The sequence below is a fragment of the Astyanax mexicanus genome, chromosome 3, assembly GCF_023375975.1.
Source record: "Astyanax mexicanus isolate ESR-SI-001 chromosome 3, AstMex3_surface, whole genome shotgun sequence".
NCBI lineage: Eukaryota > Metazoa > Chordata > Actinopteri > Characiformes > Acestrorhamphidae > Astyanax > Astyanax mexicanus.
Genome location: NC_064410.1, coordinates 57819725 through 57847455, shown reverse-complemented (window position 1 = coordinate 57847455; position 27731 = coordinate 57819725). Strand labels below are relative to the sequence as shown.

The following is a 27731-nucleotide window of genomic DNA, read 5'->3' as shown; positions in this document are numbered from 1 at the left end:
TGTCAGTTGAGGTAACCATTCATTGTCTTTGACCAGTGGTCAATGCAAGACCCCGATCAGGTCTAGTTCTCCAGTTGTCCAGTTGTTGCGGTCTGTTGTTTTTTTTTCAGTAGTTCAGTAAGGCTTTCTGTTTAGCACCATCAGCTGTCCTCTGCATGCTTATGGCTGGTTCTGGAAGGGTAACGTTATGTCCATTGTAGGGTCCTGTGGTTCGGCGTGTGGGCGGTTGACCATCTCTCGCTCGTTTTGCCTGCCGTTCTCCTCGTTCATGTGGGATACTTCGGTGGAACCGCCCTCAAAGCCGGGTACGGTGTTGGCCACGTGTACCACGTGCACCTTGTTGCGGCCTTTTTTGCTGAGGATGCAGCTGAAGACCTTCTTGAATCCCTTGCGGAAGTGCTTGGAGACCAGGGCGTAGACGATGGGGTTGAGGCAGGAGTTGGCGTAAGCCATGCAGTGCGACAGCAGGCGGAACGCGTAGGTGGTCTGGTTGAAGGGGAAGTCTCCATAGAGGTAGCAGAGGATGACCACATGGTAGGGCAGCCAGCAGATGCAGAAGAGCACAGTGACGATGATGATCATCTTGGTGACTTTGCGTTTGGCGCGCTTGGACTCGGACATGACGTCCAGCGGGTCCACGGCCGTCCACAGGTACTTGATGGTGCGAGTGTAGGACAGGCTGACGATGAGCACGGGGATGACGTAGCCGAACACAAAGGTGCAGGTGTCCAACACCTTGCGGTTGTGCTCCTCCCAACCGGGAACACATACGTTGCTGTTCTCGAAGTCGATGAGGTCGTAGTAGCTCAAGTAGGGGCCGGCGAAAATGAGAGAAAGACCCCAAATGATGACCATGGCGACGACAGCGTTGCAGGGTGTTCGTAACTCTCTGGATCGCAGGGGATACCGGATGGCCAAATACCTACAAAGAAATAAGAGATTTACATTAGTTAACCCTTTGAACTCTAGGCTGTTTTGGTGTGTTTTTTTCTCTGTTTTTGTTTTCAGTTCCTCTTTCAGGTCTTATAAGACAGTAATTATATCAGACAGACACATGCCCTGATCTCTTTTACTCCAGAAGCCATACAGCTGCTCAAAAATATAATCATTTAAAATGTAAAAGGAAGCAGAATTGTTATATTTTCCTGGAACTGATCATGTTTTATGTTTTGGTCAAAATTTTACCAAGCGCCTGTTTTTTTTTTTTTTTTTTTCTTTTTTACTTATTTTTGAATGTATAGACTTTAAATATATTCACACCTAAGATATCTTTTCAAAAATGGTTAGACTAGAGTGTTTATGAGTTGAAAGCATAATAATATTGATTATTTGAGTTCATTATATGGATTATTAATTATTACTTTGACAAAATACATGGAGAAACAGCATCAGGCGGAGTTATTTTTCTTGATAATCAATAATCACACCTCTAGGATACATGTAGATACTAAAAACCTGACACTCAGAGCAGCCTATACCTTTCAGTATTTTGATCAGGACACACAAAGAAAACTACTGTTACAAAAATGTAAACTTTTTAGTCTAAATAAATGAAAATGTTTAGTGCAAAATAACTACTTAGTAAAAATGTGCGAGTAAAATAAAAACTATATAAAGTAGTGCGCACACCATACCTAGCTTTAGTTTGAGTAAAGCAGGTAGTTTCACACTTTTTCTGTGGACACTTTTGAGTCTTTATTTACTGATATTATTTGGTTTGAAACATCATATAAATATGTTTGAAGCACTAAAGGTGAATAATATTGGTTGGGGAAGGAGATTTTTCACTTTTTTAGGTGTTTTTTTCTCAATGGGTTTCTTGTAGATTTAGCTTTACCGCACTGGGTTGTGATCACTATTTTTAGAAAGAGTAAGTTCCGCCCTTTCTAACCATATATGGATTATGTTTATGTGTGAAGGGATTCCTGAGTAATTAAGCTGACAACACAAGGTGTGATTTTGGACAGAAAATCCGACCGTAGGTTTCTAAGGGTTAACTAAAAAAAATTGCATTTTATGAGGGAAAAGAAAAATGGTTATGCAGCCATAATGGCTCCCATTGGTTGCTATGGTATCAGTCCATAGGTTTGTCTTCATACTTCTTGGCAAATTGCAGCATGGCCTTCCTATACTTTTTCCTAATTAGTGGTTTTCATCTTCTTTTAAAGCCTCTGAACTTTTGTTCATGAGGTCTTCTGTGAACAGTAGATTGTGATACCTTGCTGATGTCACTAACAGTTGTTTCTGGGTCTTTCTTTACAAAAGTCACACTGTTTTTTATCATCAACTGCTGTTGATTTGCTTGGTCTACTAGATCAACACCTTTTACCTAGTACACCAGTGACGACTTTCTTCTTCAGGACATTAGAAACAGTTGTACTGGCTGTGGCTAATATTTTCCGTCTTCGCTTAGCTTCACATTTGCTGTTTTTCAGCCATAGACTCATAGCTCTGTGGTTTTAATGTTGGTTACTCCTCTAACTATAGATGCAGAGGCAAAACCTAAAGAGCGTAAAAACCCTGAGAGAGTAAAGATCTCATTGGGAGATTAAACTAATAAGGACTTTCAAAGAATGTCAGAGATATGATGTGGTTGATCAGCGATGGGAACTGTAGTCAAATGGAATAGTTTTGTGACTACAAAGGTCTGTCCTGTCACAAACTGCAATGCTGACAAAACTATCGACCACATTCTCGTCGACTGTGGACGCATGCAAAACATCTGGACGCTTTTAAAGGAAATCGGACTCAACTTAGAGGTAAACCACAGGCAATAAAGTACGGTATCTTTGATAAAAATCTGGACCATAAAACTAAATAACTTTTTTGGTACATTCTCTGTATGGTAAATAACAAAATATGGAAAACAAAGTTGCACAATGATAGTGAAACAAATACAAATAACTGCTAATGTAGTTTTTAAACAAACTGTATGCGAACTGAAGAGACTGAGAACCTTGCTCAAAAGACACGCCTCATTTATCTTGGCCAGCTTCCTGAAAATAGAATAGAAGTTCTACCAAGGTTAATTGTAAGTCTATCCGACTGCTGTGGTAAGAGCTTTTCGAGAGAGGAAATGAATGTGTGTTGTTTATCTTTAGCTACTTGGGAGGTAATTGCTAGTGGTGATTCTCAGCCCATATTATTGCTGCTGTTGATTTCTTCAGCAAGTTTTGAAATGTCATATTTATTTTCTTTTACTCCAAACATAAACACATACTTACTTAAAGCAGATAGAGGCTGTTGGTTCTGTAGTTTAGTCTGAGAGCAGCGTTTATGTGCTCATATTAATGCTGGTGTTCCAGTCGTTTCCCTCTTTCCATTATGTTTTAAGGTCACCCTACTCATCATACTCAGGGCTGTCACGGTATTCCAAATGGCCATTATCTAATGGCTGAGTTACTGACACTCTGAGTCCGTTGCTACGTTTTAGCCAACAGCAAAAACCCTAATATGTCTAATATGGCTTGTTTCCTCTAAAAAAGTGTTATTACCAATTTGCTGTAATTCTGGCAGATCAGTAAAAGTCTGCGCTGATTGCATTTGACAGTTGCGTGAAATCACCTGTCTAAAGAGGGGGATAATTGGCTTCTGTGTGAGGAAGCGTTTCATTAAGAAGATGAACAAAGGAGACAGCCTGTAGTAACCGGGTCAGTGGTGCGGTAATTGTCTTTAACCTTTACAAAATCTGAACCTCTACAACTTGAACTCCACAGCGTCCAGTTCATTAAAAACTCCCCTGTTGTTCGGATTTTTGACTTGTTCTGACTTGATTTAACTTCAAAAAAGTGTTGCTGGTATGAAACTAGAAAAGTCTAACTACTTCTTTATTTTAGTAATTCAGTTAAAAATGGGAAATTCATTTATTATATAGATGTATTAAACACAGAGGAATCTACTTTAAGTGTTTATTTCTTTTATTGTTAATAATTATTATGGTTTACAGCCAATAAAAAACCCCAAATCAGTGTCTCAGAAAATGTGAATATTATATAAGACCAATTGGTACTTTTGGCAGTGTGGGCAGTGTGCCAGGTCCTGCTGGAAAATGAAATCCACATCTTCATAAAAGTTGTTTTCAGCAGAGGGAAGCATGAAGTGCTGCAAATGTTCTGGGAAAAAAGAACACTGCACTGACTTTGGACTTGCATATTGGATAAAACACAGTGGATCAACACCAGCAGATGACATGTCTCTCCAAACCATCACTGATTGGTGGAAACTTCACACTAGACCTCAAGCAGTTTGGACTGTGTGTCTCTCCACTCTTCCTCCAGACTCTGCTCCCTTGATTTCCAAATGAAATTGACATTCCAGAACGTTGTACTTGTTCCTCTGCATGAATGCTTTAGTAGATGTGGTAACACTTTACTTGGATGGTCCATTTTATGGCCTTGTTGATGCTCAAATGACACTCAACTAACACTGAATTAAATGTCCATTAAATTTAACTTAACCCTATGTTGAATGTAAATGATTCAAAGTAGAATCTAACTATACACCTAACCTTAACCTTAATCAACCAGAAAATCAAACCCTACACCTAACCCTAACCTTAACCATTAATCACCCAGAAAATCTAACCCTACACCTAACCCTAACCTTAACCCTAAATCAACCATAAAATCTAACCCTACACCTAACCCTAACCTTAACCCTTAATCAACCATGAAATCTAACCCTACACCTAACCCTAACCTTAACCATTAATCACCCAGAAAATCTAACCCTACACCTAACCCTAACCTTAACCCTTAATCAACCATAAAATCTAACCCTACACCTAACCCTAACCTTAACCCTAAAATCAAACCCTACAACTAACCCTAACCCTAACCTTAACCTAAGCTTAAAATCTAACCCTTAACCCAATCCTAAAATATTAAGATAAGTGTTTGGATTAGAGAGAATCTATTGAATACTTTCACCTTTTAGTTCATTTGCACTTAATAGACATGTAGTTGAATGTCAGTTGAGCATCAAAGAGGCTATCAAATGGACCATCCAAGTAAAGTGTTACCGTAGATGTTGAGCAGGGTTTAGAGTTTAGGGTCGTTGTCTTGTTGAAGTATTCAGCCCCGGTGCTTTAACTTCAAATTTCTCACTGATTCTTAAACATTGTTCTCAATAATCTGCTGATATTGCCTAATTTTGTTGTCTAAAGTATTATTGCACACTTTCTGTTAATCCTATAAACCTTATTTTCACTTCTCAAATATCACTGTGTTCGTCTGCTACATGATATATTCAACTGTAATTGCTGATCTGAAAAACCAATGATTTATAAAGGAAAATCATAAAATGATCAGGGGTGCCTAAACTTTTTCATACCACTGTTTGATATGATGTTATGAAATTTTTTTTAATATTCTACTTCCCTCCAGTATAGTTATGGTTTCTTATTGTGTTTTAATTAGCATTAATTAATCTCTTTCCTGATTAAAAAATGGATAAATTATTCATTTTCATTCTTTAAAGTAACGAGTGCCCACAGGCTAAATGTTGCTTAGGGTTCATACCTTTTCAGCAAAACTCAGCATATGGAAGCATAACAACCAGCTAAAGCCTTGGATACACTACAGGACTTTTTTACACTACACACTGCAAATTACACTATACCACTGTTTTATTCTGACTTTATAATCTTTCAGATTATAATCTGATTTGATATAGAGCACACACTACACGACTGGGTATGATACACTACAAAACCATGCACATCATTACCAAGCCTCATTACCTAGGAGATTTACAGGAGTTGGAAAATGAAACTAAAACACCTGTCGTCATTTTAGTGTGGGAGGTTTCATGGCTAAATTGGAGCAGCCTGGTGGCCAATCTTCATTAATTGCACATTGCACCAGTAAGAGCATCTTGCATTTATTCTGCTTCTGCTTTAAGCTGTGCAATAAACTTCATGAAGGCAGTCTGAGACACTACACTTGTTCTGGGATCTTGGATTCTGAACTCAGGATTGCTGAGGCTCTCCTCACTTTTTTCAAGTACAAAATCTTTAAAACTTTAGGAGCTTTCCAGTTAAAATGTTATACTTGGAACTAGAAATGGAATGGAGAATTATTGTAACATCTTCATTGCAAATGCTGTATAAAACAGAACATATGGAAATGTCTAATGACAGGTTCACAGTACATGATTTTATCGTAGTTTTTTATTCGTTGGTCGGCAACAAAATCGACAAATTGTTGCGTAGTGTGAATTACTGAAAGATGCTCGCCGAGCCGTTGCTGATTAACCACAGGTCTGAAACGACCCCCTGCATTACCAAATCAGTTTATGGAGAGTCTGACCACTTTCTGTTCTCCCTGATCATGAAATGACTGTTAATCTTGTGTATTTTTTTTATTTGACTGATGACTCAGAAAGTTGTGTAGTGCAATAATGCTCTATAATGGTAAAGCACCATATATATATACCCACCGGTCCACAGAGACGGCGGCGAGCGTGAAGCTGCTGGCGTACATGGTGAGGTTGATGAAGAAGTGCACCACCTTGCACATGAAGGAGCCGAACACCCAGCCTTCCAGCGAGTAGATGGTGGCTTGGAAAGGCACGCAGAAGATGATGAAGAAGAAGTCGGCCACGCTGAGGTTGAGGATGAACAGGTTGGTGGTGTTGTAACCCACCTGGCCGCTGCGCAGGAGCACGGCCAGCACCAGGCTGTTGCCCACCGTGCCCAGCAGGAAAATGAGCGAGAACACCACGGACACGATCACGCTGGCCGGGTTCAGCTGGTAGCTCTCTGAGGAGTTCCAGTGGCCCACGGTTTTGGACAGATCTTCATGCTCGGACATTGTGTGTCTGGAAGAAGAGTCATGCATTATTAGGCAGTGGGAGGCTGCATTTCACTTACTTATTTATTTATTAAGTATTAAAAATGTGGAAATTGTTTAAAAGGCCCAACAGTCGGATTAAAGATCCATCATTTTTTATTTATTTTAAAATGTCTAGTTTTGGTCTCTTATATTAATGAATGCCATGTGAGCAAATTGTTGTGAAAAAAAGTGATCTGGTGTTTCTGTTTAGTCCTGTTTTAGTTAACTGAATTAATGGTCTCTGAAGAAAGAAAGGATTTCGGCTGTTGCTCATAAATATTCATACATGCAAACATATCGCCTGCTGATTTGGTGCTTGGGCAGTTTCACCACGTCGAAGCCCCAGAGTCCACACTATATCATAAAATCTGACATGAAAAGCACCTGCCTTGACGTGTTCTGTCGAGTTGCGCTACCTTGTAAAACAGTGCTTCCCTAGTGTATATTTAAGTCTTGGTAAAACACAGAATCAACCGGAGATCCGATTTAAACCTAAAGTTACTTACACAAGACAGCTAACGCTAACTAGCTGCTGTAAACAGAGCTGTAAGCTCTTTGAATGACAAGGGACAGTGTCTGCTCTGCTGCAGCCCGACTTTAGTGCTGCCTGTGGACGAGGTCATGAACTCACGAGTTGACATGGACATGGTGCTTTTCCTGATCAACTTGTTTTTCTGAGGATTTTCTTTTCTCAGCTTCTGCAGACAATGGAGGCTGAGGAAAAGTTTCATGTGCAGCATGCATATATATATATATATATATATATATATATATATATATATATATATATATATATATATATATATATATATATATATACAACTCAGAGGGACCTATTGTATTTCACAAAGAACAAGAACAAGTGGATTTCAGTGGAATGAGACCTTTAAGGCTGTGACCAGTGACTGATTTGGGAAAGCATGGACAGCAAGCGAGTGCAACGCCTCTCAAATGTGAAGACCCCATCTGACAAGTGCCTCTGTTGGCAGTATTTACTAAATCATAAGAAGGTTTGGCTACCCTTGAATGAGGCATCGCAATAAAATAATGGACAATCTTGGCTGGGACAGACCGTTTGTGTTACATGGTGTAGCTGAGTTGTAGTTGAGCTGTCAGGCAACTATCTAGTTAATCATACTATTATTGATTATGCAGCATTATTGTGTGCTGTTGGTTACATTAACATATTAAAAACACATAGCATAACATGGATAATAGGATTAAATGAATTGCAGTAGACGTTGCTAGGCTAAGTAGGTGCTGTTTGTATTCAGTCTTAGCAGGAACTTTCATTACATTTATTTTCTGATCTGGATAGAGTTTAGATATAATTTACACTTTTAAAACACTATTTTTTCTTTTTTTTTAATTACCACAGGTATGTAATGATTCTCTGACCATGGTAGCTTTGTTTTGTCTCAGGTGTAAACAAAGTTGTGTTCAGTGGAGAAACTCTGCATTGCTTTTGGTTCTTTATGCCCCATTGCAAATTCAATGAAGGCAGTCTGAGACATTACACTTGCTATGATAGAACTGCATAGATAGACTAGAGTCTCTACTTCTGGTCTGTACAGACTCTGGTTGCAAGTGTGACAGTATGGCAGACATCTTTGTCTTTATTTTCTATATTTTTCTATAGTCATTGGCTGTCACTCATGGCTTCTCAAAGGCCATATTCATAAATGGTGCGAATCTAAGCAAAGCTGGTGGACTGATGTATTATTACAAAAGAAAAAATCATATGAATATTCTTTGCATAATTTTTTGGTGCGTTTGCATCATCATCTTTTTTAGCATGAAATCTTAATTTAGCACTGCAGTGATCAGGAACCATCACAAATGATCAAAACTTCAGCGGATCTGACTCATAGTGATGTTCTGTTCAGTCTGAATCATGAAAGCGAGTGCAACTACAAAGCATGGTGAGATAAAACCATGTCAGACGTGACAGCAGTGTCTGTTTTAAGACAATCGCTGAGGAAACAGATTAGCTCGTAGGCTTTGATTTGTGTAAATGTTCTCGTACTCATAAAAGAGCTCTGCCCATAACCGACTAAATTAAAAATGGGCAATTAGGCAAGATGAGAACTGTGCGATGTGCGGAACCGTGGACTGGGAATTAGCGTTAGCAGTGTGATGAGAATGAAAAATCATACCGGCGCTTTGACGTCAGGTGTGGCTTTCAACAGTGGAGTATTTTCTTCAGCGTCAGAAATCGATCAAGCTGTGGAGACAGAAAAAGACAGCGATTTTATTGCTCATCTCAGGCATGAACAAGTGTTTTTCATCTTTATTTCACTGCAGATGAGTAATGGAGCTGCTCCTCTATATTCTCAGGTCATTTTCCACCAGTACAGTGGGTTAGAGCTCATAACAGCGGAGGATGCAGGGTGTAAAACGTGAGATCTGAAGAGATGGAGCCACTGTTTGGCAGTCATTTGATGCTAAAAAACTGAAAAAAGGTGGGTTGCAACACCACGGCCACGCAGGGAAAATCTGTTAATCTTGAGGCAAGATTTAGAAAGCATGGATGATGGAGTGCTTTCACAAGCTCTCAAAGGGAATGGGATTAATAAATGAAGGGTGTTGCAGCATGTTGCATAGGAAACGTGTTATTGGAACTCCGTCCACTAGCAGTGTAAAATGGATATGAAATGTGGCAGGAAAGCACTATGATAAAACGCTCTTGGAGAGGTTTTTCATTTACCTAGTTTTTGTTCATTTAAAAAAAGGGGATGAAAAGCATAAGGGAAAAAAAGTCTAAAACCCCTATATAGCTAAAACCAAACTGACCATAAAGAATGGTGGGGAAGAGTTTTTCAAAGCACCTCAAGCATGTCCAAAATACCATATACCAATACCAGATTATTTCATTCATGTGTTCATTTTTATTGCTTGCCATACAGCGTATGCACAAATAACAAACACTGATCCACTACACTATACTTTCTTACCTACCCTATACTAAGCAATACTGCATAGTATACCATAGTATCCTAAGCCATATTCCTTATACTACCATTTACTATACCTTATACCCCCCTATACTCCATATACCATGCTATATTCCCTATACTTCCCTATACACTTTATTCACTACCCTATACTATGCTAGATTAGGCTATTCTCCCTATACTACCCTCTGCTACCCAATACTACCCCAAACCTTTATTCCACACTACATTACCTTATACCACCCTATACTACCTACCTACCTTTACTGCATATACTACCTATACCACTCTATACTACCCAATACTACCCTAAATTCTCTTTACTCCATATACTAAATATACGATCATATATTACTTCTACTGCCCTCTACCACCCAATACTAAACTAAACCATCTATATACCAGCTATACCATCCTGTATTACTCTATAACAACAACCTATACTACCCTAAACTCTCTATACTCCATAGTACTTATACTACCATAAACTACCCTATACTCCCCTCTACTACCCAATACTACCCTAAACCCTCTATAACACCCTACATTACCCTATACTATCCTAAACCCATATACTACCCTAAACCCCTATACTACCACATACTACCCTAAACCCCTATACTACCCTAAACCTCCTATACTACCATATACTACCCTAAACCCCTATACTACTCTTAACCCCCTATACTACCATATACTACCCTAAACCCCTATACTACTCTTAACCCCCTATACTACCATATACTACCCTAAACCCCTATACTACCATATACTACCCTAAACCTCCTATACTACCATATACTACCCTAAACCCCTATACTACTCTTAACCCCCTATACTACCATATACTACCCTAAACCCCTATACTACCATATACTACCCTAAACCTCCTATACTACCATATACTACCCTAAACCCCTATACTACTCTTAACCCCCTATACTACCATATACTACCCTAAACCCCTATACTACTCTTAACCCCCTATACTACCATATACTACCCTAAACCCCTATAGTACTCTAAACCCCCTATACCATCATATACTACCCTAAACCCCTATACTACCACCCAATACTAAACAAAACCCTCCATATACCACCCTATACCATCCTGTATTACCCTATAACAACACCCTATACTACCCTAAACTCTCTATACTCCATAGGACCTATACCACCATAAACTACCCTATACTACCCTATACTACCCAATACTACCCTAAACCCTCTATATCACCCTACATTACCCTATACTACCCTAAACCCCCTATACCATTATATGCTACCTTAAACCCCTATACTACTCTAAACCCCCTATACCATCATATACTACCCTAAATGATCTATACTCCATATACTACCCTATACTCCCCTCTACTACCTAATACTACCCTAAACCATATATAACACCCTATATTACCCTAAACCCCCTATACTACACTATAGTACCCTAAACCCCCGATACCACTTAAACACTCTATACTCCATATACTTCCGATACCACCATATACTACCCTAATAATATTCAATACCACTCCATAAACCCCTATACCACTATATATCACCTTATATTACCTTATGCCAATTTCTACTTCCCAATACTACCCAAAACCATCTATACCGCCCTATATTATACTATCTTACCCTATACCATTCTATACTAACATAAACCCTATATGCCACCCTATATTACCCAATGCTCTTCTACACTAGCCTATTCTCACTATACTACCCTTTTATCACACAAAACTGACCTGCTCATATCACACCCACCTCTCCAGTACTGCATGTGCTGTGAAAATGTCAGGGGAAATTATATTTAGAAACAAAACAAACAAAAAAATAAAATCATGACCTGCATTCCCCACGCAGAATCAGTCAGTGGAGCTCTGCTGGAGCTTGCTGTTGATTTTAATGTCTCTTTGACAGTTTATCCCAAATGATTCACCACTGCTGATGCCGCTGTCTCTCCACGAGGAGAGGGAAACGCATCAGACGAATAAATACTGGTGCAGCGCCTCACGACTGAGGTTCAACACGGCAATAAATAAACAGTGCAGAGCAGCACAACCTCCATCACAGAGCATCTCAGGCTACGTGAAGAGGGAATGTGCAGATTTCATAGATTTGCAGAGTTTGGGGGGGAGTGGACGACGCAGGTGGGAGGATGAAAAAAGGAGGAGAAGATGAGGAGAGACAGAGCGAGAGAAACAGGGTGAAAGAAAGGCGAAAAAAAAAAACCCTGAATGCCCTTCAAAACAGAGCAGGTGCTGAGGTTATGTATGTGCTGCCCTCAGACGAGGTGACGGTCAGCCAGACCGTGAGACCCTCCTCCTCGCTGGCGGTCATGCATGTTTCTGACTCTGCACACGTTCTGGGAATAACGGAGGTGTTGGAGGTGTTACACAAGCAGATGGCAGGTGGTGTTCTAGCCGCTGTGATAGAACTCTGGTAGTTTAGATGTTTAGAGCCAGTTTCTTCAGTGACAGCTCAATTTCACATCACTGTAATCTATTCTGCAGGAAGATCTGCCAAGGCTGCACCAATAAAAACGCCAAACGACAAGCAAGTAAAAACACTGCCACTGTATAAGCCATACTCTGGGCATATACACATTATAGACACATATTTGTGGATACTAGTGGATACTAGATCCAAGAATTTAGATTTAGTTTGTTGCATTGATTTCCAAAAACACAGTATTAAACATTTAGGTGCATCTCAAAAAAAAAAAATATCATTGAAAAGTTACTTTATTTCAGTAATTTAGTTTCAATTCAAATATGAAGCTCAAATTATATAGATGTATTACACACAGTGTGATCTATTCTAAGCGTTTATTTCTTTTATTGTTGATGACTATGGATTACAGCCAATAAACAAAACCCCAAAAATCTGTGTCTTAGAAAATTAGAATATTATATAAGATCAATTGCTACTTTTGGCAGTGTGTCCAGTGTGCCAGGTCCTGCTGGAAAATGAAATCCACAAGGTAATGCCCGTATCAGACTACACGATTTTAGCCCGATTTTGACACGATTTTGTCGGTGCCGACACATTGCGTGAGTCGGATCCGAATTTCAGTGTCGCGAGCGACAAAGCTCCGTGTAGTGTGACACAGTTAAAGATCAGCAATATGACGTGAGCGATGGCATCGGAGCATCCGGCGGAAAGACTAGCATGTTAGAATTTTTGGCATTTTATCGCCTAGTTTGACATGATGCTCTGTGACGTGCTCCCTAACTCTGACCAATAGGAAGCCAGAGCGTTCTGTGGCGCACAGATGTAAACATGGGAAAAGAAAGCAGGACGGTGCTGAAGTTCTCTGGACAAGAGAAACAGAAGAATAATCTAATAATCATCTAATAATCTACTTTATCCATGATATATTCTGTTTACAGGCACTGAAACCTAAGTACCTACATCTTTATCATACCTTAAGTTCTCTCTGGAGTACACGAAGCATGTAATGTCCATTTGGGTCACTCAAAAAATGAGCCCACAGTCGCATTTCCCCTTTGTTTAGTTTCTTCAGCACAAAAGCGATTCCATCACGCAAAGGGCTTCTGTAGCCGTGATTCTCAGATTCTATGCTTCTCCCCCGCGATGACCTACGAACTCACGCAAGGACACGGACGATGATTGGTCGGTGACTAACGTGTAGTGTTGCCAGTCCCCCAAGAAAGACACAAAACGAAAATAACTGCTTAATCTGACATAGTGAACATTGTGAGGGACAAAAATGTTGTGTAGTCTGAGCTTGGCATAAGGCACAGAGGTTTCGCCGTGTTTTTCCTTCTAATTCAGCCACTCAGTGGTGAGGTCTATAAAAAAATTTAATACTTAAAAAAAATATTTCTTTTAAAGTCAACCGAGTGCTGAATGTTAATCTACACAGATTTCTCTCCTGAAAACTGTTTATTTTGGTAAGCAAAGCGCTTCCATTTATTTGCAGTAAGCTTAGATTTCCTGATTTCTACTAAGGCTGGGTGCATCAATGTGAGCATTAGCAGCTAACCGCTAGCTCTAGCCTGATAGTGCTTGACTGAGGAACCCTGTGTTTGTTCCTGTAAGCCAGGGTGAAATTAGCTAGTGGTTCGTCACCCGTAGCTTGTTTTAACACAGTAAACACACAGACTACAGTCCGATATACTCGCCTCTGAATGGTGAAAGAGCTGGTGCTTAACATGGTTAGCAGGTAATGCTAATGCTACTCCAGCAGTGCTAGCCAGGGTTAACAGCAGGCTACAGTGCGATAATACTTAACTCTAAATGGCAAAAGAGCTAGCACTAAGCATGGTTAGTGGCTAATGCTAATACTGCTCCAGCAGTGCTGTCTGATATACTTTTCAAAATCCAGCAAAAGTATAAAGAAAAAGCTGTTTTTTAAGCTCTTGTTTTTGGAAGAAGCAATAAATAACTACTTCCCAATACTTCCCAATTCCATATTCTGTATATCAGTGTATATTAATCCTCTATATTTCAGTATCTTCTGGAGTGATCTGAAAGCTGCGTCTGCTCCTGCTGCAGAGGAAACACTTCAGGCACGTCTCGTGAACTTGCCGAGGGGGTGGCCGCTGGAGCACAGGCAGTGTTTGACAGGAGGAGGAATAGCTGATGCCCCTGATGATCCACAGAGATTGAAACTAGCGCTGTGTTCTGCCACTAAAGAGGGCCGTGAGGGAGGCACGGGCTATCAGTGAAGTTTCAGACAGTAGCATGCTAGCTGATTTGCATAACAATCAGATCATTCCTGTAAAATATGGGTCCGTGGGTTGGCGGTTTTCCTGTCTGCTCTGAAACACATTAAATCTTGTTCCAGTTCTGAGAAGCTTTGGGACATGGATCTCAATTTCTCATGCAGCTCTGTGCAGGTAGCTGCTTTCAGAAGATGCACAGTGATAATGTTGTCTTTTGAGGAATATAAAACATGCAGTCATCAACATACAATAGGTTTGAGGGGTGTAATGATACAGAAAATTCACAGTTCGGTTCACACCTCAGTATAAACCCCACGGTTCTCTCCTCTTTTGGATGTTGTTGGAACAAACCAACAATGAGCCTGAATGTGTTGCATTACTTTAACTAATGCTTAAACTACAAATATTTTGTTCGTGAGAATATTATTGGATGCATTTCAGTGTTTGAGTTCCTTTTAAGAAATATCTGCATTAGATTGTTAAAATTAAGAGAGAGAACGAAAGAGCGAGAGAGAGAGAGAGACGGCGCAAGCGAGAGAGAGAGGAAATGCGAGCGAGAGAGAGAAAGAGAGCAAGAGAGGGAGAGAGAGACAGCACGAGCAAGAGAGAGAGTGAGAAAGAGAGAGAGAGACAGCCTGAGTGGGAGAGAGAGACAGCGCACGTGAAAGAGAGAGAGAGACAGAGAGAGAGCAAGAAAGAGAGATAGAGAGAGTTAGAGAGCGAGCTAGAGAGCGAGAGAGAGACAGCACAAGCGAGAGAGAGAGTGAGAGAGAGAGATGGCATGAGCAGAAGAAAGAGAGAGAGAGCAAGAGAGAAAGAGACAGTGCAAACAAGAGAGTGAGAGAGAGGGCGTGAGAGAGAGGGAGAGAGAGAGAGAGACGGTGCGAATGAAAGAGAGAGAGAGTTAGAGAGAGCGAGACAGTGCAAGCAAAAGAGAGAGCAAGAAAGAGAACAAAAAGGAGAGTGAGAGAGAGAGAAAGAGAGAGAGAAAGAGAGAGAAAGAGATGGTGTGAGCGAAAGAAAGAGAAAGAGAGAGAGAGACAGACAGACGCTGCGAGCAAGCAAGACTCAGTACAAGCGCCTAACCCTGCGTTCACACTGGAAAGCACCAGACGACCATTAGTTTCCTATAGCAGAGCAGTGACGGTTGTGGAGAGTTTAAATTATCTGAGTTTCTGCACTCTCTGCTTGTGTGCTCCAACTTCCACTCAGAGCTAAACTTCTCTGCGCGGGTTAGGTCAGTATCGAGGTTCTAATAGCAACAGTGCTACAGCTACACTTTTCGGGTTATGTTCATTGGTTCCACAAGTCTCTAACTAAACTCCTACCAATGTTTGTTCGTCTCAGCAGTATAATCAAACCCAAAGCCAAATTGTGTGTTCCAGCACAAATATCAATCAACATTAGAGAGGTTTCAGTCAGTAGCAGAATAGATATTATCTTTAATTATCAAATTGTAATGATAATAAATGATTCATGGGTTGGTGGATTATTGTTTCATGTCATGCACCTCTTGCAGATACTTGCTTTCAGAAGATGATACCGTCGTATTTTGAGGAATATAAAACATGCCGCCATCAACATACAATAGGTATGGATGTACAGTCCAGGATGAAAGCATCGACAGATGAAAGAATGTTGGTGATGATGAAGATTAATGGAATATATTACGATAAAATCCCTTAGTACTGAGCTCCTACCAATGTTTATTGAAAAACGACTTGTAGAATTGACAACAAAGAGCACAACAAAAATGGGTTCATCACTAGAGTTCATTGTTTTCCTGTCTGCCTTTGAAAAAATAACTCTTCTTCCAGTTCTGAGAAGAAGCTTTTAGATTTTTTTTATGATGCATATCTGTGCAGATTTCAGGAGATGCCTGAAATACATAATACAGAACCCCCAATGAGCGCTATAGGCTATATAGCCTACCGTATGAATGTAGATATGCATTCCAGGATAAAAGCATCTACAGATGAAAAAAGCACTAATGCTTAAGAATGCTTAATGGAATATATTTTGACAACATTTCTCAGAACTAAGGTTTTACCAACGTTTGGTAAACCAACGAATTTACAACAAATGGGACATACATACAGGGGTTGGACAATGAAACTGAAACACCTGGTTTTAGAGCACAATAATTTATCGTGGTGACGGACAGTTCTGGTGGAAACAGGAGAGTTGAGGTGCACATTGAATTCTGCGTGATTTGATCAGCCGTGGTTTTATGTTTTTTGGATACAATCCGGGTTAGCACCCGAACATCCCTTTCAGACAGCTTCCTCTTACAGCGTCCACAGTTAATCCTGTTGGATGTGGTTGGTCCTTCTTGGTGGTATGCTGCCATGACCCTGGATACCGTGGCTCTTGATGCATCACAAAGACTTGCTGTCTTGGTCACAGATGCGTCAGCAAGACGTGCACCAACAATTTGTCCTCTTTTGAACTCTGGTATGTCACCCATAGTGTTATAGTGTGCATTGCAATATTTAGAGCAGAACTGTGCTCTTACCCTGCTAATTGAACCTTCACACTCTTACTGCTCTTACTGGTGCAATAATGTGCAATTAATGAAGATTGGACACCAGGCTGCTCCAATTTAGCCATGAAACCTCCCACACTAAAATGACGACAGGTGTTTCAGTTTCATTGTCCAACCCCTGTAGATATGCATTTCAGAATGAAAGAAAACTGGTTTAAAGTAATATTTTAGAGTAATATGTCTAAGCTTGTGTTGAGAAATACTTTGTTGGAGAAGAAATTGCAACAAAAATACACATCAAACAGAGATTCACTCCCAATCAAACCTTCCTCTTTCCAGCATGCAGAGACATCACAATTAATCGAAGATTTTTGTAGGATTAGTGAAGTTTTAGACAAATCAGTGATATTATCGTCTTTTAAGGGATATTGGACAGGCACTTATCATGCACATTAGGCTATATATAGAGTATGTACGTATGTAGATATGTATTCATGAATTAAAGAAAACTGGTTTAATGTAATATTGTAAAATAAAATATCTAAGATTTTGTTGGAAAAGAATTTACAAGAAAAGGACACATTAAAAGGAGATTCACTCTGTTGAACATCCCCTTTCCACTCATCTGCTGCCTAAATGTGGGTTCTGGGGACTGTGGGACAGGCACTCATCATGCACATTAGGTTATATACAGAATTAACTTATATTAATGTAGACATGCATTCCAGAATGAAAAAAGACTGGTTTAATGTGATACTTTTAGAATAAAATTTGTTATACAAAAGCAATTTGCAATACAATCAAAACGGAATTAATTAATTAAAAGTGATTTTTATCAAGGATTAGTCAAGTTTTAGACAAAACAGAAATAGCGTAGTCTTTTAAATTATATGGGACTGGCGCCCATCATGTACATTAAGTTACATTCAGTATGTACATATATAAATGTAGATATGCATTCCAGAATGAAAGAGGACTGATTTAACTTAATACTTATAGAATAAGTATAACAAAAATAAGAATAAAATGTGTAAGCTTTTTTGGAGAAAAACTTTGTTGAAGAAGAATTTAGAAGAAAAGGACACATCAGTAAAGCCTCCCCTTTTAGTTTCTGAGATGAATGAACATGCTAAATGTGGGTTCCAGCAGCAAATACATCAGTAACACTTTACTTGGATGGTCCATTTTATGGCCTTGTTGATGCTCAATTGACATTCAACTAACACTGAATTGAACGTCCATTAAATTCAACTTAACCCTATGTTGAATGTAAATGATTTAAAATAGAACCTAACCCTACATCTAACCCTACCCTTAACCCTTAATCAACCATAAAATCTAACCCTACACCTAACCCTACCCTTAACCCTTAATCAACCCTGAAATCTAACCCTACACCTAACCCTAACCTTAACCCTTAATCAACCCTGAAATCTAACCTTACACCTAACCCTAACCTTAACCCTTAATCAACCATAAAATCTAACCCTACACCTAACCTTAACCCTTAATCAACCATAAAATCTAACCCTAACCTTAACCCTTAATCAACCATAAAATCTAACCCTACACCTAACCCTAACCTTAACCCTTAATCAACCATAAAATCTAACCCTACACCTAACCCTAACCTTAACCCTTAATCAACCATAAAATCTAACCCTACACCTAACCCTAACCTTAACCCTTAATCCACCCTGAAATCTAACCCTACACCTAACCCTAACCTTAACCCTTAATCCACCCTGAAATCTAACCCTACACCTAACCATAACCTTAACCCTTAACCTTAACGTAATCTTAAAATCTAACCCTAAACCCAAGTTTGGGTTAGAGTTGAATGTTGGGTTATATTCAATAGAGAATCATTTACTTTCACCTTTTAGTTCATTTACATTTAATAGACATGTAGTTGAATGTTAGTTGAATGTCAGTTGAGCATCAAAGAGGCCATCAAATGAACCATCCTAGTAAAGTGTTACCAATACATCACAATACATCAAAATCAATCTGAGTGATTTTTCTCCAGGATCAGTGAAGTTTTAGAGAAAAGAGTGATAAAATTGTCTTTTGAGCAATATGGCACTGGCACTCTTTATGCACAATATGCATTTTAAGATGACAGCATTTGGAGATGAAAGAGGATTAAACATTCAATTAAACATTTTATAATAAAATCTCTCAGTGTTTGTTGTTTGGAGAAAGACATTGTTGGAGAAAAATTACAAGAAAAGGACACATCAAAAGGAGATTCACCCCAATTGTCCCTGTTAAACCTCTTTTTACTCACCTGCTGCCTAAATGTGGGTTCCAGCAGGCAGAAACATCACAATCAATTTGAAATCAATCAAATTCTCTATAATCAGTGAAGTTTTAGAGAAAACAGTGATAAAAATATGTTTTGAAGAGTATGGCACAGGCACTCTTCATGCACATTAGGTTATATACAGTATGTACACTGCTCAAAAAAATAAAGGGAACACTCAAATAACACAATATAACTCCAAGTAAATCAAACTTCTGTGAAATTAAACTGTCCACTTAGGAAGCAACACTGATTGACAATCAATTCAGCAGCAGGACCGCTACCTCCGCCTTTGTGCAAGAAGGAACAGGAGGAGCACTGCCAGAGCCCTGCAAAATGACCTCCAGCAGGCCACAAATGTGCATTTGTCTGCACAAACGGTTAGAAACCGACTCCATGAGGATGGTATGAGGGCCCGACGTCCACAGATGGGGTTGTGCTCACAGCCCAACACCGTGCAGGACGCTTGGCATTTGCCAGAGAACACCAGGATTGGCAAATTCGCCACTGGCGCCTTGTGCTCTTCACAGATGAAAGCAGGTTCACACTGAGCACATGACAGACGTGACAGAGTCTGGAGACGCCGTGGAGAGCGGTCTGCTGCCTGCAACATCCTTCAGCATGACCGGTTTGGCAGTGGGTCAGTAATGGTGTGGGGTGGCATTTCTTTGGAGGGCCGCACAGCCCTCCATGTGCTCACCAGAGGTAGCCTGACTGCCATTAGGTACCGAGAAGAGATCCTCAGACCCCTTGTGAGACCATGCTGGTGCGGTTGGCCCTGGGTTCCTCCTAATGCAGGACAATGCTAGACCTCATGTGGCTGGAGTGTGTCAGCAGTTCCTGCAAGATGAAGGCATTGAAGCTATGGACTGGCCCGCCCGTTCCCCAGACCTGAATCCGATTGAGCACATCTGGGACATCATGTCTCGCTCCATCCACCAACGTCACGTTGCACCACAGACTGTCCAGGAGTTGGTGGATGCTTTAGTCCAGGTCTGGGAGGAGATCCCTCAGGAGACCATCCGCCACCTCATCAGGAGCATGCCCAGGCGTTGTAGGGAGGTCATACAGGCACGTGGAGGCCACACACAATACTGAGCCTCATTTTGACTTGTTTTAAGGACATTACATTAAAGTTGGATCAGCCTGTAGTGTGTTTTTTCACTTTAATTTTGTGTGTGGCTCCAAATCCAGGCCTCCATTGGTTAATAAATTTGATTTCCATTGATGATTTTTGTGTGATTTTGTTGTCAGCACATTCAACTTTGTACAGAACAAAGTATTCAATGAGAATATTTCATTCATTCAGATCTAGGATGTGTTATTTGAGCGTTCCCTTTATTTTTTTGAGCAGTGTATGTATATAGATATGCATTCTAGGATGATAGATAGCATCTAGAGATTAAATAATATTTAATGCATACATTAAACATTTATAATAAAATCTCTCAGTATTTGTTGTTTGGAGAAAGACATTGTTGGAGAGTTTAGAAGAAAACAACACATCAAACAGAGATTCACCCCAATTGTCCCAATCTAATCTCCCCTTTCCACAAATCTGCTGCCTAAATGTGGGTTCCAGTGTGCAGAGACATCACAATCAAGTGATTTTTTTTCTCCATGATCAGTGAAGTTTTAGACAAAACAGTGGTGAAATTGTGTTCTGAGGGAAATGGGACTGGTGCACATCATGCAAATTAGGTTATATAGAGTATGTAGGTATATAGATATGCATTCTAGCATTGTAGTATCTAGAGATGAAAAAAAAAAAGATTTATTGGTTTAATTAAACATTTTATAATAAAATCTCTCAAAAGTCTTTGTTGGAGAAGAATTTAGAACTAAATGACACATCAAAAAAAAAAAAACACCATAATTGTCCCAGTCTAATCTGCCCTTTTCCATTCATTTGCCATCTGAGGCTGTTGATTTGAGAAATTCGAGACAGGCACTCATCATGCACAATATGCTATATAAAGTATATACATATGTAGATATGCATTCTAGGATGATAGCATCTAGAGATGAAAGAGGATTTAACATTCAATTAAACATTTTCTAAGAAAATCTCTTTGTTGGGGAAGAATTATAAGATGAACATGCCAAATGCGGGTTCCAGCATACAGAGACATCACAATGAATCTGAGTGATTTATTTCTCCTAAAGTGCACTCATCATGCACTTTAGGTTTTTATGTAGATATAGACCGTAATAACATAAAACATTTGAGTAAAATGTCTAAGCTTTCATTGGAGAAAGACTTTGTTGGAGAAGAATTTTACAAAAAAAAGGGCACATCAAAAAGAGATTCACCTCAATTGTCCCAAACAAACCTTCCCTTTTTTCCATTCATTTGCCATCTGAGACAAATGGAAAAGCCTAAATGTGGGTTCCAGCATGCAAAACCATTACAATCAATACAAATAAATCTGAGTGATTGTTTTTTCTCTATGATCAGTGAAGTTTCAGAAATAAAAAACAGTGATAAAATTGTGTTTTGAAGAATATGGCACAGGCACTCTTTATGCACTTAAGGCTATGTACAGAATGTACATATATAGATATGTATTTCAGGATGATAGCATCTAGAGATGAAAGAAGATTTACTGGTTTTGTTGTTGGAGAAGAATTTTACAAGAAAAGGACACATCAAACAGAGATTCACCCCAATCGTCCCAATCAAAGCCTCCCCTTATTTCCATTCATTTGCCATCTGAGACGAGTGGAAATGCCTAAATGTGGATCCATCCCAGTGTGCAGGAGCATTGTACTATCATGATCCAAAAGAATCTGAATTCATTTTAAATCAAGATCCTTTACTTACCTAGGCAATAGGATGCACCAAAACTACGTATTCAGAGCCATTACATTAAATCTAAAATTAATCTAAGATACTTTTCTACAGGATCAGTGAAGTTTCAAACAAAACAGTGATAAAATAGTGTTTTGAAGGATACTCATCATTTCCAATACGAGTGGAAATAATGTCTAAATGTGGGTCCCAGTGTGCAGAGACATCATGCTATCACAATCCTAAATAATTCAAATTATGTTTTTAATCCAGATCCTTTACTTACCTAGGCAATGGGATGCACCAAAACTAAGTATCCAGAGCCATTACATTAAATCTAAAATTAATCTAAGATATTTTTCTACAGGATCAGTGAAGTTTCAAACGAAACAGTGATAAAATTGTGTTTTGAGGGATAAGAGACAGGCACTCATCATTTCCAATACGAGTGGAAATGCCTAAATATGGGTCCCAGACTCCCAGTTTGCAGGATCATCATACTATCATGATCCAAAATAATTCAAATTAATTATTAATCAAGATCCTTTACTTACCTAAGCAATGGGATGCACCAAAACTAAGTATCCATTGGTCATCTTCATTGTCATGCTGGTGTCCTGGTATTCCACTCTTTGGATGCGGGAGAATTCTGCGCTCAATACTTCAGCAGCCTTCCCTGCTCTTCTCCTGTCTCATTGCTATTCTGCTTCTCCCTGGCTGTGTGTGTGTGAGTGTGTGTTAAAGAGATAGAGAGAAAGAGAGAGAGAGAGAGAGAGAAAGAGAGAGAGAGAGAGAGGGAGAGAGAGGGAGAGTATATTGCTCAATTCTTCTTCTCCCACTCACCCACTCTCTCTCTCTCTCTCTCTCTCTCTCTCTCTCTCTCTCTCTCTCCCCCTCTCAGATGGAAGCTCCTCCTCCACATTCTGCTCGATGTTCACACATCACTGCAGGAGGAACAGAAGACACAGAACAGAATAGAGGTGCGTCGTGTTTTGTTATCACGCCTCCACACACAATGTATATGAAACCGATCTGCAGCAGCGTTCTGTGTAAACCAGCAGCACCACCAACGCCACACACATATTCATACGTTTCATATTCATAAGCATGATCATGAGCATCTTACAAACTTTCTGAATAATAAGCGATAATTAGGTACGAAGACTGTTGGGTGATTAACGACTGCAATCTGTTCGCAAGAACATTTAACTACACTTACTGTTACTTGTGTTGTGTAGAGTACATGTAATCTGAATGCATTGTGTTGGTTGTGTTGGTGTGTAGTAGTATTGTTTTTTAGGGATGTTATTAAATTAAGTTTGAACTTTTAGCCAAAACCAAACAAAACAAAACATTTCTCTCCACGGAAGGAATAGATTAAATACCATCATTTAAAGGCCTATATTTTCATTTTCTTATCAGAGAAAAAGCAATTACAAAACAACCATTACTTCAACAAATACTTTGTCACCTTAATTAAGTAGTCAAGTCAAGAGTCAAGAGGCTTTTATTGTCATTATATCTGAGAACAGGTACACAGTGCAAGGAAATGATGTTCCTCTGGAACCAACACAGTGCAACATGGAAGCAATACAATAGATAACAAAAAGTGCAGAAGTGTAACAATTTAATAGACAGGACAGTGCAGTATCGACGCAATATAATAAAATGTGCATAGTGAGGAAAAGGTGCAGAGATATGTAACATACTGTAACATATAGAACATTACAGCAGTTACTGAGTTAGAGAGATTATAGATCTATAGAATGAAGCAGCAAATATTGCTGATAGGAATAGAACCATTTCAGTTCCAGTATGTGTGTATGTGAGTGATGAGTAGGTTCAGTACAGTTTGTGTGTGTGTGTGGGTGAGTTGAGGAGTCTGCCTGCCTGGTGGAAGAAGCTGTTGCAGAGTCTGGTAGTGGAGGCTCTGTGTGTTGAGGAATCTGACTGCCTGGTGGAAGAAGCTGTTGCAGAGTCTGGTAGTGGAGGCTCTGTGTGTTGAGGAGTCTGACTGCCTGGTGGAAGAAGAAGCTGTTGCAGAGTCTGGTAGTGGAGGCTCTGTGTGTTGAGGAGTCTGACTGCCTGGTGGAAGAAGCTGTTGCAGAGTCTGGTAGTGGAGGCTCTGTGTGTTGAGGAATCTGACTGCTTGGTGGAAGAAGAAGCTGTTGCAGAGTCTGGTAGTGGAGGCTCTGTGTGTTGAGGAATCTGACTGCTTGGTGGAAGAAGAAGCTGTTGCAGAGTCTGATAGTGGAGGCTCTCTGTGTGTTGAGGAGTCTGACTGCCTGCTGGATGAAGCTGTTGCAGAGTCTGGTAGTGGAGGCTCTGTGTGTTGAGGAGTCTGACTGCCTGGTGGATAAAGAAGCGGTTGCATAGTATGGTAGTGGAGGCTCTGTGTGTTGAGGTGTCTGACTGCCTGGTGGGTGAAGCTGTTGCAGAGTCTGGTAGTGGAGGCTCTGTGTGTTGAGGAGTCTGACTGCCTGGTGGATAAAGAAGCTGTTGCAGAGTCTGGTAGTGGAGGCTCTGTGTGTTGAGGAGTCTGACTGCCTGGTGGAAGAAGAAGCTGTTGCAGAGTCTGGTAGTGGAGGCTCTGTGTGTTGAGGAGTCTGACTGCCTGGTGGAAGAAGCTGTTGTGGAGTCTGGTAGTGGAGGCTCTCTGTGTGTTAAGGGGTCTGACTGCCTGGTGGAAGAAGAAGCTGTTGCAGAGTCTGGTAGTGGAGGCTCTGTGTGTTGAGGTGTCTGACTGCCTGGTGGAAGAAGAAGCTGTTGCAGAGTCTGGTAGTGGAGGCTCTGTTTGTTGAGGAGTCTGACTGCCTGCTGGATAGAGAAGCTGTTGTAGAGTCTGGTAGTGGAGGCTCTGTGTGTTGAGGAGTCTGACTGCCTGGTGGAAGAAGCTGTTGCAGAGAATGTGTGAGGTCATCCACAATGATGGCTTTTATCAGTGTGTGCAACTTGAAATAGCTGAATGCATTTGTTAGAAAAGCTGTTCAAAAATATTTAAAGAAGTAGTGTATGTTTTAGATTCTCCAAACTATGTTTGGAGTGAAGTGAATTAGTAAAGCACTTTTATAGATCGCTGCTCCAGATAATAAGAGCATCTGCTAAATGCTAGATGAGTGTTTAGCCTGGGAAACATCTCCTCACATCTCTCTGATTACAACAACTAATGAAAACACTTGGGAATTGAAGAAGAGCCCAAACACCATAGCAAAGCTCTTGAGAAATGCACAGAGGCTCCATTTAATAGCAGTCGTTTTTGCTCATAGAATCCCAGACTAATGATGTGGAACAGGATGAAAGCTTAGAAGATGCAAGATTGCTTGACCTGGTCACAATTTGCCTTCTTTTTGTCTTTTGTTCAGTTTGAACAAGTGGAATAATTTCTTTTCTCCTGCAGTGTGACATCAGAGGTCACCAAACAATGGCCTATATATGGCATGCTTCTCACAGGCTTTAATTTGAGGTCTCGACTAATTAAAAAACACAGTTTTTCAGTTTTGTGTAAAGTAGACTGACAGATCAGTGGTCCTGCTCTTGACAACAGAGAAACGACAAAACAATAGAACATATAATGCTACAGTATGTGAGCGAGTCTGAGATCACGCTTCAAAAAGCTACTTTAAACTGGAGGATGAAACCTTGTTCCCATCCTCTTCTGGTTAAAATGAGCTCATAAATGGCATGAGGTCAGCTTGATAATACCAGATAAATCCAATGCTTTTGCCAATGTTATGTTTGAGTGTACTAATCTGATATTTGGTTATGTGCCTTATTAACAGTGCTAGTTTATGCAGATAAGAAGTTCCTCTTTATTTGTGATCATAATCACCCACTCTCAGTGTGTAGTCACTCCCCAGGCTACTGTAGGTAAACTCGTAGTTCTTCAGTTTCTGAATCAGTTTCTCTGATTTTGCTATTTATAGGTATATGTTTGAGTAAAATGAACATAGTTGTTTTATTCTATAAACTATAGACAACATTTCTCCAAAATTCCAAATAAAAATATTTAGTCATTTAGAGCATTTATTTATTCGCAGAAAATGAGAAATGGCTGAAATAACAAAAAAAAAAAAAAAGCAGAGCTTTCAGATTTCAAACAATGCAAAGAAAACAAGTTCATATTCATAAAGTTTTAATGAATAACCCTGGTTTTTAATCACAGTTTTCTTGCATCTTGGCATATTCTCCTCCACCAGTCTTACACACTGCTTTTGGATAACTTTATGCTGCTTTACTCCTGGTGCAAGAATTCAAGCAGTTCAGTTTGGTTTGATGGCTTTTGTTCATCCGTCTTCCTCTTGATTATATTCCAGAGGTTTTCAATTTGGTAAAAGCAACTGTTTTCCTCAAATAATTTAAGTTAATTCAACTTGTTTAGGCTTAAAGCATATAAATAACTACTCACAAAATTTCATTGACACTCAGACGTGACCAAACCTTTGTTTGCTCGTCTTCAGGTTGTTTTTAAATTAGGCCTTGCCGTCACTCTATTCATCTCTCCACCTGCAGGTGATGCCAGCATGCTAGCCGAGCATTTCCACACAAAGCAGCTCCAATCAAAGCCTCGATTCTTCACAAGCACACCATTCACCACATTATCTGTCATTTGATTGCACGTTTCACTTCGTTCTTGTGACAACTGTGCCACATAATCATCCCTTACATAATATCCACCCGCTTTAAATAGCTGCGCTGAAAGGCTTGAGGACGGAGGTGCTGCGGGTCACGGTGGAATATGACCACTTTAATAAAGGGGGCTGTGGGGGGCTCTGAGGGACTCTGGGAAATGGATTCCTTCCAGCAATGCAGAGTGTGCGAATTGAATACAGAAACAACGCTGGCTTTCAATATCTCAGCTCTGCTGGTGTGTTTTTATTAAAACAGGGTCGGGGATACACACTGTTTACTGCCATTACATAAGGCTTTAGCTTTGATATTGTTCTTGTGTCATGCCTCCTTTATACTCCTCCTCTAGGGGGTAATTCAGGTGATTTTCATCACATTACAGCAAAGACAGACAAAGAAAAGCATGTCCTGCTGTATTGGAATAACAGGTGAGAATAGCACACCACTGTTATTATATGTCATATGACTTTTTATGATATGCAATGTATTAAAATATATGGAATTCTATTATACGCCCACCATGTATTTGTAAATACGGGTCATGAATGTCAGCAGGATGTATAATACAAGCATGCATGTTTGATTATCATGTTTTAAACATGCTTAAAAACATAAAAAGCTCATAAAAATTCAATGAAAGCCAATGTAAAACATTTGCAGCATTTCTATTGGTCCATTAATGATAAAATATGATTACAATCACAAAGACAAAGAAAAATTCCAGTCCAAATTATGACCAAAAGTACAATATATTTCTGAGACATCTATTAATATTGTGGCGTGAGGAGGCGGGGGAACCGTGGGTCCGCCCCACGCCGGAACTCACAGCCATGTCTGTCCCAGCCGGTGTTCATTTAGGACTGATTAAGCAGCCGGCTGGGACAGGTATAAAAACTCAGCCTCAGCTCACTGAGGGGAGGACTCTTGACTGGGGAGCTGAGGGCTGAGGCTGCACGGACCTTTAAGAACTAAAGAAAAGTTCATTCTACAGACTCTAGAGCCCCGTTGGGCCATATGTTTGTTTGAGTTGTTTTT

At 39.9% G+C, this 27731-nt stretch overlaps 2 protein-coding genes across 4 annotated transcripts in view; one reads left to right on the top strand and one right to left on the bottom strand.

Annotated features, from left to right (window-relative positions):
• LOC103043027 (interleukin-4 receptor subunit alpha) overlaps nucleotides 1–27731 on the top strand; it is a 679179-nt gene that overhangs the window by 384472 nt on the left and 266976 nt on the right. The window lies entirely within an intron of this gene.
• Nucleotides 112–22872, bottom strand: galr2b (galanin receptor 2b). The gene is made up of 4 exons (XM_007232068.4): nucleotides 22625–22872; nucleotides 8990–9057; nucleotides 6439–6819; nucleotides 112–922 (listed from the first exon to the last, which is right to left on the bottom strand). Exons 3-4 carry the CDS (start codon nucleotides 6810–6812, stop codon nucleotides 160–162), a joined length of 1137 nt encoding a protein of 378 aa, XP_007232130.1. The 5' UTR covers nucleotides 6813–6819; nucleotides 8990–9057; nucleotides 22625–22872; the 3' UTR covers nucleotides 112–159.